Source organism: Notolepis coatsorum (assembly GCF_963971535.1).
Source record: "Notolepis coatsorum genome assembly, chromosome: 4".
In the NCBI taxonomy this organism is placed as follows: Eukaryota; Metazoa; Chordata; class Actinopteri; order Aulopiformes; family Paralepididae; genus Notolepis; species Notolepis coatsorum.
This window is the reverse complement of record NC_140168.1, coordinates 54,808,025-54,821,927: the sequence shown is the minus strand read 5'-3', so window position 1 is coordinate 54,821,927 and position 13,903 is coordinate 54,808,025. Positions and strand designations below refer to the sequence as shown.

Below are 13,903 nucleotides of genomic sequence, written 5' to 3'. Positions count from 1 at the left end.
TATCACAGTTAGGCTACATGTCTCAACAGGCTTCACAGACCCACATTAAAATTGAGCTTGATGTGTCAAATATGATAGAAAAGAAAATGACCCAAATTGTGCTGCTATTAATGTTATTTTTCAACACACCTGACCCATATGTATTATGGGTCACACGTCCTTTTTGATGGAAAAGAAGTCAAGAGAATCGTTTTTGTACATTTGTGTTTTATTGTTGTTTCTTCTTACAGTACAAAGGCTCAGATGAGTACATTATTTCATAGTATCGTGGGTGTAGTGGCCGCCGCTGACGTTAGCTGGGGATTCATGCAAAAGGCCAAACACACACTTTCACACGCAGTCAGAAGCAAGAGGAACTGGTAATAGTGGTGCGCACAAACAATTACACACACGTCAAGCAGAGAACACAAGCGCAAATGCATGCATTGCACACACCCGCATACACGCACACACACACGCGCATACACACACACACACACTTTCTTTCTCGCTCTGTCATTCTGTCTCTCTCTCTCTCTCACACGCACACACACACACACTTTCTCGCTCTGTCATTCTGTCTCTCTCACTCTCACTCTCTCTCTCTCTCTCACTCTCACTCTCACTCTCACTCTCACTCTCACACTCACACTCACACACACACACACACACACACACACACACACACACACACACACACACACACACACACACACACATTATAATATCCAGACATATTATCCACACATACTTCCGAACACTGTCAGAACAATCAAATCTTTCGCAATTCATTATACTGAGAATAAATAACATCTGACATTAAAATAACATTTCACCCAAAGATTATTTGTATATTAGCCCCTTTCGCGACTGTGATGCACCGAGTGAATACACCGTCCCTTATACGACCATTGAAAAATCCTGCAAATAAGTCTGTCTCGCTTTTCTATATCAAAACGCTTGTCGTACAGGTGTTGCGAAGAAATTTCAAAGGTACTCACAGTTGCACGAGGGTTTCGGACAGACAAACGCTAGAGTTTGAAAGCTCGCCGTTGCTAATAAACATTTTAAATATCTTTTATAAACTGGGCAATGCGGCTCAAAACGGCTTTATTTCCGGCTTTGGGTGCCTGATGCGCCTGCGCTGTGATCACCGGAATCGCCGGAAATAAAGCCGTGTTGCCCAGTTTATAAAAATTATTTAAAATGTTTATTAGCAACGCCGAGCTTTCAAACCCTAGCGTTTTTTGGATAATCCAAAAAAAACGGTAGCCAAAAATCTTCAGGTATTCAACTGATTGATATACAAATGATAGTTTTTGGGTGGAGTGGTCCTTTAAGAGGGACTGGCCGTTTTGCGTAGTTCAGATTTAGGAACGACAGCACGGAAAGTACAGAGAAAAGAAAATCGAAGTTGAGGCTGGTACAATTGAACATCATCAGCGTACGACAAGGCTGCATAATAAATACTGTTAGAATATACAGCAGGCTTTTATAGACAGTAATTCCCTCTTTACTTCATCCACATGTTGTGCACAGGATACAGTAGAAATGATTCCATTGTGTCATACATTTTCCTATACAGTAGTCATATTTACCTCGACAAGGATGCATTAGATCCAGAAATGCAGATCCCGTAAGGGGGAGGGTTGGTCGCTGGACTGGTGATCACACGTGCCCCGATATTCGGATAACAGGCTCTTGCAACGTCCTCGATATACACGCTTTTATTTATTTTTGGTCAGAATACACCTCACTCCAGAAAACCAAGCACTTCACATTATAATACCACACACGTCTTTGACGCGCTGACCGGTGAGAAACGATGCAACTCACTCTTGTATTTACAGTTAACGCCCACGGAAATGTCCAGGTGGCGAGGTGGTGACAGTTCCTGGAGTCTGGAAGCTGAAGTCCGACAGTTCTCACAGGAAAGCGCTAGGGTTCGCACGGGGGTCCTTCTGGTTCCTGTAGCGGTATGTGAGCCACACTCCCAGAATCTGAAACATGGAGAAAGAAACACATTATGGTCAACTGTTGTTGGTGACAAAGATGGGCAGTATAATGCAGAATTTTCAACGTAATGTAATGATGAGGGTGTAATGACAAATGTGGTCCTTTAGCTCAATGGGTACAGTAAGGCATGCCACTTACTACCAGGGTTAGGAGTTCATCTCCCACTAGGGACACCCATGCTAAAAAACAAACTGCATTGCTGTGTAGCCATGACAACAGGCCTCATGTAATCAATATTTCTGTATGCACAAAATATTGAAATGTGCTAAATAGCTTGGGCACAACATATCTACTAAATGAAAACTGCTTTTGCATAGACAAAAAAATGCCTTTTGCACAAATCCATACACTTTATAAATGAGACCCAGCGATGACACCAAACAATCTCCCTTTTTTTTTTTTATTATCTTTCCCCCCCTTCTTTTTCCGTTTTTCTCCCCTCCCAATGTTAGTCGTTATGCCAATTCCCAATCCCCTTCCTGGTCGTTGTGCACTCTACCCCCTACTGTCGGTCTGGGAGGGCGGAGACTATCACATGCTTCCTCCGACACATGTGTACCCAGCCCACCACTTCTTTTCACCTGGCAGCGCGGACTCTCACTGGGAGAGTGTAACGTGTGGAAGGTCACACTACCTCCCTCCAGATCCTTCCCTCGCTCTGCAGGCGCCCCGACCGAACTGTAGGAGTCGTTGTTTACAATGACCTGGACCCACCCACTGGCTTCCCTCCCGCTGACTCTGCCAATTGAGCCAGTATGACGGCCGGCCAAGCCGGAGGCAAAGCTGACAGCCGGATTCGATACCAGTGTCTCTCGCGTTGGTGACGACCGCTTAGTCCGCTGCGCCACCCAGCCGACCAAACAATCTCTTCTATTCACAGCATCCACTAGGACTTTCACTCCACGTTGCCAACAGTCAGAAATAATAGTAGGTACTCTAATCTTGACAGTTCACCTCCGTGAAGCTGAAGAAGAGGCCGATGCCGCCCACGAAGCGCAGCACCTCCCCGACATGGTCCTGGATCTTATCAGCACATGGTGAACATGAGTGGTTGGGGAAACAGGCCTGCAGAGGGCGACAGAGAACAAAGAGCTCAGCCACAGAGCTCAGCCACAGAGTGCAGCAAGGCAGGTTACTCTCCACTCTATAGTAATAACACAGAATGTAAGGTCTTAAAGGGGGAACTACACCAAATGCAACAATTCATTCATGTTCCTATGGTCTTCAGACAGTCCAAACAAATACTAGTGAACATGAACATTTCCCAAATCGAAAAACTAGAGTGCCAAAACTCATTTGTGATGTCATTATTAGGTATTTACATTTACATTTAGTCATTTAGCTGACGCTTTTATCCAAAGCGACTTACAAGTTCTGTACGACAAGACAGTTAATTGGGAAGGATGCTAAAGATGACACAGAGGACCCAGGGGAATGTTCTGGGTATATGGGTAAATGTTCTGTTTTGTAGTGTTGAGGCTGGGAGCTAACAGTAGTGTTGAGGCGGGGAGCTAACAGTAGTGTTGAGGCTGGGAGCTAACAGTAGTGTTGAGGCTAACAGTAGTGTTGAGGCTGGGAGCTAACAGTAGTGTTGAGGCTAACAGTAGTGTTGAGGCTAACAGTAGTGTTGAGGCTGGGAGCTAACAGTAGTGTTGAGGCTAACAGTAGTGTTGAGGCTAACAGTAGTGTTGAGGCTAACAGTAGTGTTGAGGCTGGGAGCTAACAGTAGTGTTGAGGCTGGGAGCTAACAGTAGTGTTGAGGCTAACAGTAGTGTTGAGGCGGGGAGCTAACAGTAGTGTTGAGGCTGGGAGCTAACAGTAGTGTTGAGGCGGGGAGCTAACAGTAGTGTTGAGGCTGGGAGCTAACAGTAGTGTTGAGGCTAACAGTAGTGTTGAGGCGGGGAGCTAACAGTAGTGTTGAGGCTAACAGTAGTGTTGAGGCGGGGAGCTAACAGTAGTGTTGAGGCTAACAGTAGTGTTGAGGCTAACAGTAGTGTTGAGGCGGGGAGCTAACAGTAGTGTTGAGTCTAACAGTAGTGTTGAGGCTAACAGTAGTGTTAAGGCGGGGAGCTAACAGTAGTGTTGAGGCTAACAGTAGTGTTGAGGCTAACAGTAGTGTTGAGGCGGGGAGCTAACAGTAGTGTTGAGGCGGGGAGCTAACAGTAATGTTGAGGCGGGGAGCTAACAGTAGTGTTGAGGCTAACAGTAGTGTTGAGGCTAACAGTAGTGTTGAGGCGGGGAGCTAACAGTAGTGTTGAGGCTAACAGTAGTGTTGAGGCTAACAGTAGTGTTGAGGCTAACAGTAGTGTTGAGGCGGGGAGCTAACAGTAGTGTTGAGGCTAACAGTAGTGTTGAGGCGGGGAGCTAACAGTAGTGTTGAGGCGGGGAGCTAACAGTAGTGTTGAGGCTAACAGTAGTGTTGAGGCTGGGAGCTAACAGTAGTGTTGAGGCGGAGAGCTAACAGTAGTGTTGAGGCGGGGAGCTAACAGTAGTATTGAGGCTGGGAGCTAACAGTAGTGTTGAGGCGGGGAGCTAACAGTAGTGTTGAGGCTGGGCGCTAACAGTAGTGTTGAGGCGGGGAGCTAACAGTAGTGTTGAGGCTAACAGTAGTGTTGAGGCTAACAGTAGTGTTGAGGCTGGGAGCTAACAGTAGTGTTGAGGCTAACAGTAGTGTTGAGGCGGGGAGCTAACAGTAGTGTTGAGGCTGGGAGCTAACAGTAGTGTTGAGGCTAACAGTAGTGTTAAGGCTAACAGTAGTGTTGAGGCTAACAGTAGTGTTGAGGCGGGGAGCTAACAGTAGTGTTGAGGCTGGGAGCTAACAGTAGTGTTGAGGCTAACAGTAGTGTTGAGGCTAACAGTAGTGTTGAGGCTGGGAGCTAACAGTAGTGTTGAGGCGGGGAGCTAACAGTAGTGTTGAGGCGGGGAGCTAACAGTAGTGTTGAGGCGGGGAGCTAACAGTAGTGTTGAGGCGGGGAGCTAACAGTAGTGTTGAGGCTAACAGTAGTGTTGAGGCGAGGAGCTAACAGTAGTGTTGAGGCTGGGAGCTAACAGTAGTGTTGAGGCGGGGAGCTAACAATAGTGTTGAGGCGGGGAGCTAACAGTAGTGTTGAGGCTAACAGTAGTGTTGAGGCTGGGAGCTAACAGTAGTGTTGAGGCGGGGAGCTAACAGTAGTGTTGAGGCTAACAGTAGTGTTGAGGCTGGGAGCTAACAGTAGTGTTGAGGCTAACAGTAGTGTTGAGGCTGGGAGCTAACAGTAGTGTTGAGGCTGGGAGCTAACAGTAGTGTTGAGGCGGGGAGCTAACAGTAGTGTTGAGGCTAACAGTAGTGTTGAGGCTGGGAGCTAACAGTAGTGTTGAGGCTAACAGTAGTGTTGAGGCTGGGAGCTAACAGTAGTGTTGAGGCTGGGAGCTAACAGTAGTGTTGAGGCGGGGAGCTAACAGTAGTGTTGAGGCTAACAGTAGTGTTGAGGCGGGGAGCTAACAGTAGTGTTGAGGCTGGGAGCTAACAGTAGTGTTGAGGCTAACAGTAGTGTTGAGGCTAACAGTAGTGTTGAGGCTGGGAGCTAACAGTAGTGTTGAGGCTAACAGTAGTGTTGAGGCTAACAGTAGTGTTGAGGCTGGGAGCTAACAGTAGTGTTGAGGCGGGGAGCTAACAGTAGTGTTGAGGCTAACAGTAGTGTTGAGGCTAACAGTAGTGTTGAGGCTGGGAGCTAACAGTAGTGTTGAGGCTGGGAGCTAACAGTAGTGTTGAGGCTAACAGTAGTGTTGAGGCTAACAGTAGTGTTGAGGCTGGGAGCTAACAGTAGTGTTGAGGCTAGGAGCTACACCAGTGTTGATTACATAACGTACAGCATCACAGGTCCCGTTGACGTCCACATGTCTGAAGCCACAGCAGTTCAAGCTCTTCTCCACATCTCGCTGTGTTGTGTTAGAGTTATTCCATCCGACCTCCAGCAGCTGGTTCTGGCAGACAGACAGACACACACACACACGCACACGCACACACACACGAGACGAGAATTTCTACATTATCAAATCTGCATGTGGATAATATGCTTCCTAACCCCAGTTACACACATTTGAGGTTTTCTTTCCCTATGCAGTCGTGCCCCTGTGGCTGCCAGCATGGGGACATTTCTATAGGCCAGACCAGGGGACACTCCTATAGGTCAGACCAGGGGACACTATTATGGGCCAGACCAGGGGACATTCCTATAGGCCAGACCAGGGGACATTTCTATGGGCCAGACCAGGGGACATTCCTGCAATCACACAAACAGCTTTGGCCCCTGTTTATGTCAGACTAACAAACATTGCAACAGAAAATACAAAGGTGTCCATTTAGAATGTTTATGTTATCCAGTAACAAAGGGCCTATACAAATAATACATTTCTCTGGACATGGATTGAGCCATTAAGGACTTATAGCCCAGCCCAGAAATAAGCCTTCACTTTTAATTCATGTCAGTAGAGGAGCATGTGAACCACATTTGCCAACAGTTGCAAATTAATTTCATTTTATTCAACGTTTGCGTGACTCACCGGTGCTCAACCAATAAGGGAGGACGTAGCATCATATCAGCCCAAATCAATCCATTTTGTTTTAGCCCCCGCATGTGAAAGAAACTCGGCATGGTCAAGTGCTGGTGTGACCAAGCCATTAGACCAGGGGTTCTCAAACTTTTTTATACCACAACCCCATTTTATTTAGGAATTTTTTTGGCGACCCCACCAATTATCGCGTCATTTCAATGTGGAATTAAGGAATATCAAAATAAAAGCACACATTGTTTAACTTAATCATGCATATTTATTAGAACATTTTATTACAGCACTATGTTATCAATACACATTTATAAAGCGAGGCATATTTAGCCAAAATATGTTGCCAGAACATAAAATAATAATAAAATATATATATTGATTGTTTTTTTTCTTTTTTTGCCAATGCGCTGTCACCTACCCACAACCCCACTTTGGGTCGTAACCCGTAGTTTGAGAACCGCTGCATTAGACGATGGCTATAGGATTAAAGGGGAATAACGCTTGATTTATTTGGCATTCATATGGAATTAAATAGGCTATTCCTGTAGGCTTGGGCAGTTCAATCAATATTTATGAACAGCTGTCTCTCCCAAAGTCAGAAACCAGAGAACTAAGACTCAAAACGTACAATGTCAACACAATGTTAAAATCTGGAGCTGCTGGAGACAGAACGGATACCACTACCATATAATGAATTCTATACTCATTCAAGTATAAAAACTCAAACAAGCATTCTGGTGGAGCAGCTCCAGGTTGTACATCTTGATGACATCACAGGTATGAGTCTTACTTAAGATAAGATAAGATATTCCTTTATTGATCCCCTTGGGGAAATTCAGGCATCATAGCAGCATGGGGGGGAGGGGGGGTACAGGTAGTAAAAACAACACAGGCAGTGTAAACAATTAGGTCAATTTGGTCAATATAATTTACTATCTAACTAGCTGAAGAAAATATTCACATTATTCAGTGTCACATAAGGTGCAGTATGCATAAGGTAGTGTTATAATTTACTTCCCTGGTTCCTGGCTTTGAGGGAGATAGGGAGAGAGAGTTGGTCATGTTCACATACTGTATATTGATTGGACTGTCCTAGACCACAGGAATAGCTTATAGGATTTCTTAAATGGAGTGATATTCCCCTTTAAGCATCATCAGATTCCTGTCTACCCTTTCCAGACCAAGATGGCGATCAGCTAAGTCTGCCTGATTAAAAGAGTGATTTTGATTCAAATGTAGAGGAGAGTTTCTAAAAATACTCTGTGTCCTGGTGGCATCAGACTGCAGTGCACTGGCAGAGCTCTTAAAATCTCTAAAATGGAAGCACTCAAGGTCTCCAGAGCTCTTTAAATTGGCCGCAAATCACACCCAATTCATCCATGAGCACTTGCAAATGAACTTCCTAGAGAAAGAAACTATAGCAGAAAATATTTAGTATTCAACCTGGTCATTAGCTTTGTTGTGTTATTGTAATGGGCCATAACCGCAGCAGTGAATTGAGCTTTTTTTCGAAAAGCGTTTTAAACTATTACAATTCATTTCTCAAAATGGCTATTGCATGGTAATGTATTATTCATATTGGCTGTCTGACACATGGGCGTAAATACAGGGGGCTTAACTAAACCTGGGCCCTTGGTGTGGGGCCCCAAACAGAAACCAAGTGGTGCCTATAGACCTTTTCAGAAGTATTCTGTTGCTATTCCGTTGCCAGGGGGACAGCTTTGGCACCTGTTTATTTCCCGTCAGCAACTGTACTAACAAACACTGCAACAGGAAACACAAAGGGGCCTATTTTAGAATGTGTATGTTGTCAAGTTAGAAAAGGTCTTTACCTAAATTAGCCACGCGATTGACATTTTCATTTTCAGCTATAAGGCGCATGGTGACCTAGTTACGCCAGTGGTCTGTGTCAAATGGTTAAAAGTTATTTGATTAGTAGTCTCTTACTTGCTGCTCACTGTTGATGGCCAGGCAGGCGCTGGAAACGGAGAACTGTACGATGAACACCATGAACAGGACGATCATGTACTGAGCTCCACTGTTAAGGAACACCACCTACTGTCTACAGACACACACAAACACACTAATCCAAATACACTTCATATGTCCTAAATGAGACATTCTCTCTAGCCTTGCCTGAGACATTCACCACAACCGTACCGTTGAGATGTGCGAGATGTCTATAAATGTCTATAATAAAACTGAGAAAATGAAACAGTGAGTTGTTTGCTTCCCATGATTGTGTTTGTAATATATAGCCTATACTAGAGGCAGAGGTACAGCGGTACCTCAGGTGACTATAATGTGAAACACGACGCTGGCAGCACAGATCTTATTGCTTATGCACGAGTGAATGGACGAGCAACATGGATTTTCCACACCGGGGCAAAGAGGATACTGTCCGTTGCCTGGGAAATAACTAGAACCAAAACGCATTCACGTTAAGACATCTCCTCCAAAAGGACAAATTAGCATTTTATTATTTCTTTCTTTATCTCGCTGTTCTCTCAAAAAAAAGAAAAAAAGCATATTTAGTAGAGCAAATGTTTGCTGCATTACATTATATGGTTATATGACATCGTTCTGTTGCAGGTAATTCCCTCTGCAGGTCGTTTCCATCCAGCACAGCATCTCCACAAGTGTTTTGGACACACGGACACCTCAGTGTCATAATAAAGTAACAAAAGTAATAAAAGTATCTCAAAATATAAAACAGTCAATATTGTTACTCAAAACGGCTTCTCTTATTTATCTTTAGGCTGGAGATAAAAGATAATAACACCACTGTCAACCACCCAATGTTTTCGAATTGCGAACATCAGAGATGAACATCCTGTCTAGGGCAGGTTTACAACCAATCACAGAGTAACCTTTGACGTGACACACCGTGTGTGTGTGTGTGTGTGTACCAGACTGGAAGGATACGAAGAAGAGGAGGACCTGGTGGTGCTTCATCGCCCCGATGAGCCCCACGAGGGCCACGAAGAAGAGGAAGACGCCCACGCCAATGACACCCCCCACCACCTGAAAACTAGACACCAGGCCGAACAACTTGCCCCACGCTGCGATGCCAATCATCAGCAGACTCACCATCTGAACAGGAGAGAGGGAGGGAGGGAGGATTACAAAGGGAACTCACCTTTGATTAGACATCAGTGAATGCAACTATGGGGTGAAAGTCGAAAAACAAAGCCTGAGCTGAGTGGTAATTTCCATTGTCGTTATTGTTGTCGTTAATATGTCCTGTGAAGTCCCGCCTATTGTTGTTATTACTGTATTGTGTCGTTTCATGTAAAAGAAATAAGAAAATCAATAAAAAAAAAAATTGATAAAAAAAGAAAAGATTAAAGCTGCACCGGAGGAAAAAACTAACTTTGAAAAGTAAAAATAAAGTATGATATATCTTTAGTACTGAATACATAAAGTGTTACGTGAGAAACACTGCATGGATCTCTGGAGCACTGTTTGAAACTATGATGTGTTTGGCTGTGGTGCACCACCCTGCTCCCACCACATTTATACAAAGAAGTATCCTCTGAGTCTACGCATTATAATAATAATAATAATAATAATAATAATAATAATAATAATAATAATAATAATAATAATAATAATAATAATAATAATAATAATAATAATAATAATAATAATAATAATAATAATAATAAGTATCCTCTACACATTATGGGTCTCATTCTCCAATGGACTTAAGACAAAAGATTTGCTCATTTAAGACATCTTAGATTTTGGGATTCTCCAAGCTTGCTTTGGCTTTATTTGGGAGGAATCATGATTCCTTCATTCCTTTAACTCTACAGGCCTCCTTGGAATTAATTAATCATAATTTAAATAAATATGACAATATTTGTACGATAAATTTGATGTCGGAAAAATAAATAATATGGATTCATCTGATCACAGGGCAGCTGGATTAACCATATCTGAACCAGCTATTTTGGACAAATGTATAATTACTTAATTACTCAGATATTCAAACACAATTATGCAATTATTGTGAAATGATTGAAAATAATATTTTTTTTTAAATCCCCCCCCCTCCTTTTCCCGATTTTTCTCCCATCCCACTGTTTAGTCGTTATGCCAATTCCCAACCCCCTTCCTGGTTGTTGCGCACTCCCCCCTACTGTTGGTCCGGGAGGCCGGAGACTGTCACATGCTTTCCTCCAACGCATGTGCAGCCAGCCGGCAGCCAGCCTGGCAGCGCAGATTCTCACCGGGAGAGTGTAACGTGTGGAAGGTCACACTACCTCCCTCCAGATCCTACCCTCGCTGTGCAGGCGCCCCGACCGAACTGTCAACGCCCAGGACCCACCCATCAGCTTTCCCACCCCTAACACTGCCAATTGTGTTAGTATGAACGACCAGCCAAGCTGATAGCAACGCCGAGAGCTGGATTCGAACCCAGCGTCTCCAGCGTTGATGGCGAGCGCCTTGCCCACTACACCACCTAGCCGCCCGAAAATAATAATTATTTAATGCCTTCTGTGGCATTTGTATTTCTTATTTGTTAAATATCTGTTTTATTGATTAATTATTTGAAAGAATGCAGGTTATAGCTATATAAAACGACAAATGTCTGTCTACAATGGGATATATTGCATGTTGGCTATAACCTGCATTCTTTCAAATGTATAATTAATCAATAAAACAGATATTTAACAAATAAGAAATACAAAGCCTTTGGAGGCCTGTAGAGTTGACATGAAGGAATCACTATGATTCTTCCCAAATAAAGCTGAATCCCCAGGGACGGTTGGGGAATCCCAAAATTTAAGATGTCTTAAATGGCCCTAAGAGCAAATTTTTTGTCTTAAGTCCGTTGGAGAATGAGACCCATTGTTGGTTCACTTTGTTTCAACGTGTGGTATTTGGGGATTTGTCTCGAGATTATAAACAATATTCAAGCATTTGTAACTAGTTATTGTAGAGGTAACTTTTTTCTTCTCAAAACTACCCGGTGCAGCTTTAAATATATTTGCTCACGAGCTTGATGAAAAAAGTTATTTGACTTGTGTCCCAAATGAAACAAAAACAAAACAGCAACCTTAACCTGTCTGGCAAAGGACCTGTGAGTGATATAAGGAGTTGGCAAAGGTGCAGGGAGAGAAATTATGTCATCGCCTGATAGTTATCTCAGAGAAAAAACTGCTGCCCTGTCTGTTTAGAACATACAGACCCCTCTGTGTGGACCTTGACCACAAGTTATCAGATAGGCCTTTATGACCATAATAAAACACATCCAACATTAGAATTAGTCATTACTGTGCCTTCAGCTATTCTATCCATTACTGACTGACCCAGTCAAAAGTGGAGTATGGTTGGTCACTGAATTAGCCTAACATACACTTACTTCAACATTATACTTTAAATCAACATTTATATCCATATTGGACTTTTAGGTCAACACTGGGATAGGCTTAATATCACACAATCAAAAATAAACAGCTGTAGCCTACTATGGAGTATCCATTATTGAAAACCTTTATTTGTATTATAGGCTAGCAGACTGTTGGCTGTTCCTGAGTCTTGGCTGCCAGCCTGCCTACACACCCAGTCAGGCAGCGGATATTGTTTTCAACCATTTGATAATCAGTATAGGGTTGGCATTAGCAACGGTGGTGGAACAATGTCAGGATGTCGCTCTACTCTGCCGGTGTTGAGTGTAACAGTGTTGATGTGGGGAAATTATATTGGTGGAAAAATAAACAGAAGCTATTACAACCAAGAACATGTACTGATGTACACACACAGAGGATACGTGCCTTTGTGTTTGATCGCGGGCCACCGCATCTAATTCCAGACAATAAATGGTTTTGAATAATTCATAGAAGCGGTTCTTGACTTGACCCAACCACTGTGTTGTTTACAACGGTAACACAACGTGTCCTACACTACAACACAGTACACACTCTCACAGGCCCCATCATGACCACACAGCGCCCATCTATAACAGGTCTCCCAGACAGTGCTCCATATGGTAAATTCTAGTATGAACACCGTACTCACAACATAGAGGATGTTGAGCGCGCACAGGGAATGTTTGGAGCAGGTGAAACCGGCGCAACCCATCTTGTCGTTTTCTAATCAATCCAGATGATGAGAGACTTGCAGAAATTCCGTTAGGTCACAAATCAAATAATAAAGAAACGCAAACCGCTATATCCTAAAGCAATAATTACGGATTTCCCACAGAGATGGGTAGTCGCCCAATAGTAGTCTACTAACTGGGAAGGGCTCTGACGCGCATGTGACTCTCTGGCGAGGGACGTTCCGCTCGGAGCTTCTCCGAGCTTGTGCTCCGCTGATTGGTCACTGGGGCGCGTAATCATGCGCGCGCGGTGGAGCGCACTTTCTGACGCAGAGTGCAGACAGGTTCATGTACCACTACTTGTTACTACTATGTAGGTCTACGTCAAATATCAGCGATTATGTTTAAATAAGGCGAGCCCCACAGAAATAGCAAGGCTAGTGACCACACCTAGGCCAAATATTAGTTCTATTGACCCGATTTAAAGGCGCAATCTGTAATCCCAATGTAAACAAACGGGTTGCTGGCTTGCTGCCACACCACTGAAAACCAAACCATGGGATTGGGGATTTTTTCTCTTAACTGAGTGAGCTCTTTGTACAGTACATGCATGTGTATGTCTGCCAACTAAACCTGAGTTTTTAATGCATTTCAATACCGTAAAAATTGGGCCATTAAAAATATAGTCTACTGCATGCATTCTAAGATGGTTATCCGTTTTGGTAATGCATGGCATGTGATTCCAGTCTCATGTTACTCTGACCGTTCATTCATGATTCATTCATCATCAGCCTGTTTGGGTTTTAGAGAACACAATCCCTCCTGAGTCACACGGCTTTCCCTCGCACAAACAAATACAGACGAGAAGAAAACATTGACACATATTCATTAATAGGATTGTATAATAGGACATTTTTGTTTGCCAATAACAAAATATTGGGTGTTGAAGCAAAATATCTGATTCTGCTTTTGGACTCTTGCCTATCTAAAATAATGGACTTTGTTTACGTCACTTGCAGACGTTCCCTTCATTAATGACTTGATGTCCAACAGTGTGTGACTGCTGGCTTGACCTGCTGGCAGCAACAAACTGAAACCAAGAGTGGGGGACCCTGATGTAAACAAGATGCAAGTCTTTCTCTGGTCTGCATCTCCTTAACAATTGTATGTATTGAGCCGTACTGTATTGTACCCATTCTACAATCTGTTAATAAAGTTTTCAATCAATCAATCAATCAATCAATCAATCAGAGAGAGAGTCGACCTCTAGCCCGGCCCTTCCACTGTGCTATTATTGTTGGCCAATACACGGTT

General features: G+C 43.5%; 1 protein-coding gene across 1 annotated transcript; it reads right to left on the bottom strand.

Annotated features, from left to right (window-relative positions):
• Positions 1 to 244: 244 nt before the first annotated feature.
• Positions 245 to 12,690, bottom strand: tspan13b (tetraspanin 13b). The gene is made up of 6 exons (XM_084312897.1): positions 12,568 to 12,690; positions 9,466 to 9,633; positions 8,488 to 8,568; positions 5,845 to 5,958; positions 2,950 to 3,060; positions 245 to 1,979 (listed from the first exon to the last, which is right to left on the bottom strand). Exons 1-6 carry the CDS (start codon positions 12,628 to 12,630, stop codon positions 1,905 to 1,907), a joined length of 612 nt encoding a protein of 203 aa, XP_084169023.1. The 5' UTR covers positions 12,631 to 12,690; the 3' UTR covers positions 245 to 1,904.
• Between the last annotated feature and the right edge of the window lie 1,213 nt (positions 12,691 to 13,903).

Bases quoted from the DNA above. Each gene is read 5' to 3' on its own strand.
- tspan13b (XM_084312897.1), bottom strand. From the start codon at position 12,630: ATGGGTTGCGCCGGTTTCACCTGCTCCAAACATTCCCTGTGCGCGCTC. The intron at 8,569-9,465 runs GTATCCTTCCAG...AGTGGAGCTCAG, and splicing joins ACCAGGTCCTCCTCTTCTTC to TACATGATCGTCCTGTTCAT. The intron at 5,959-8,487 runs GTAAGAGACTAC...TCTGTCTGCCAG, and splicing joins CCATCAACAGTGAGCAGCAA to AACCAGCTGCTGGAGGTCGG.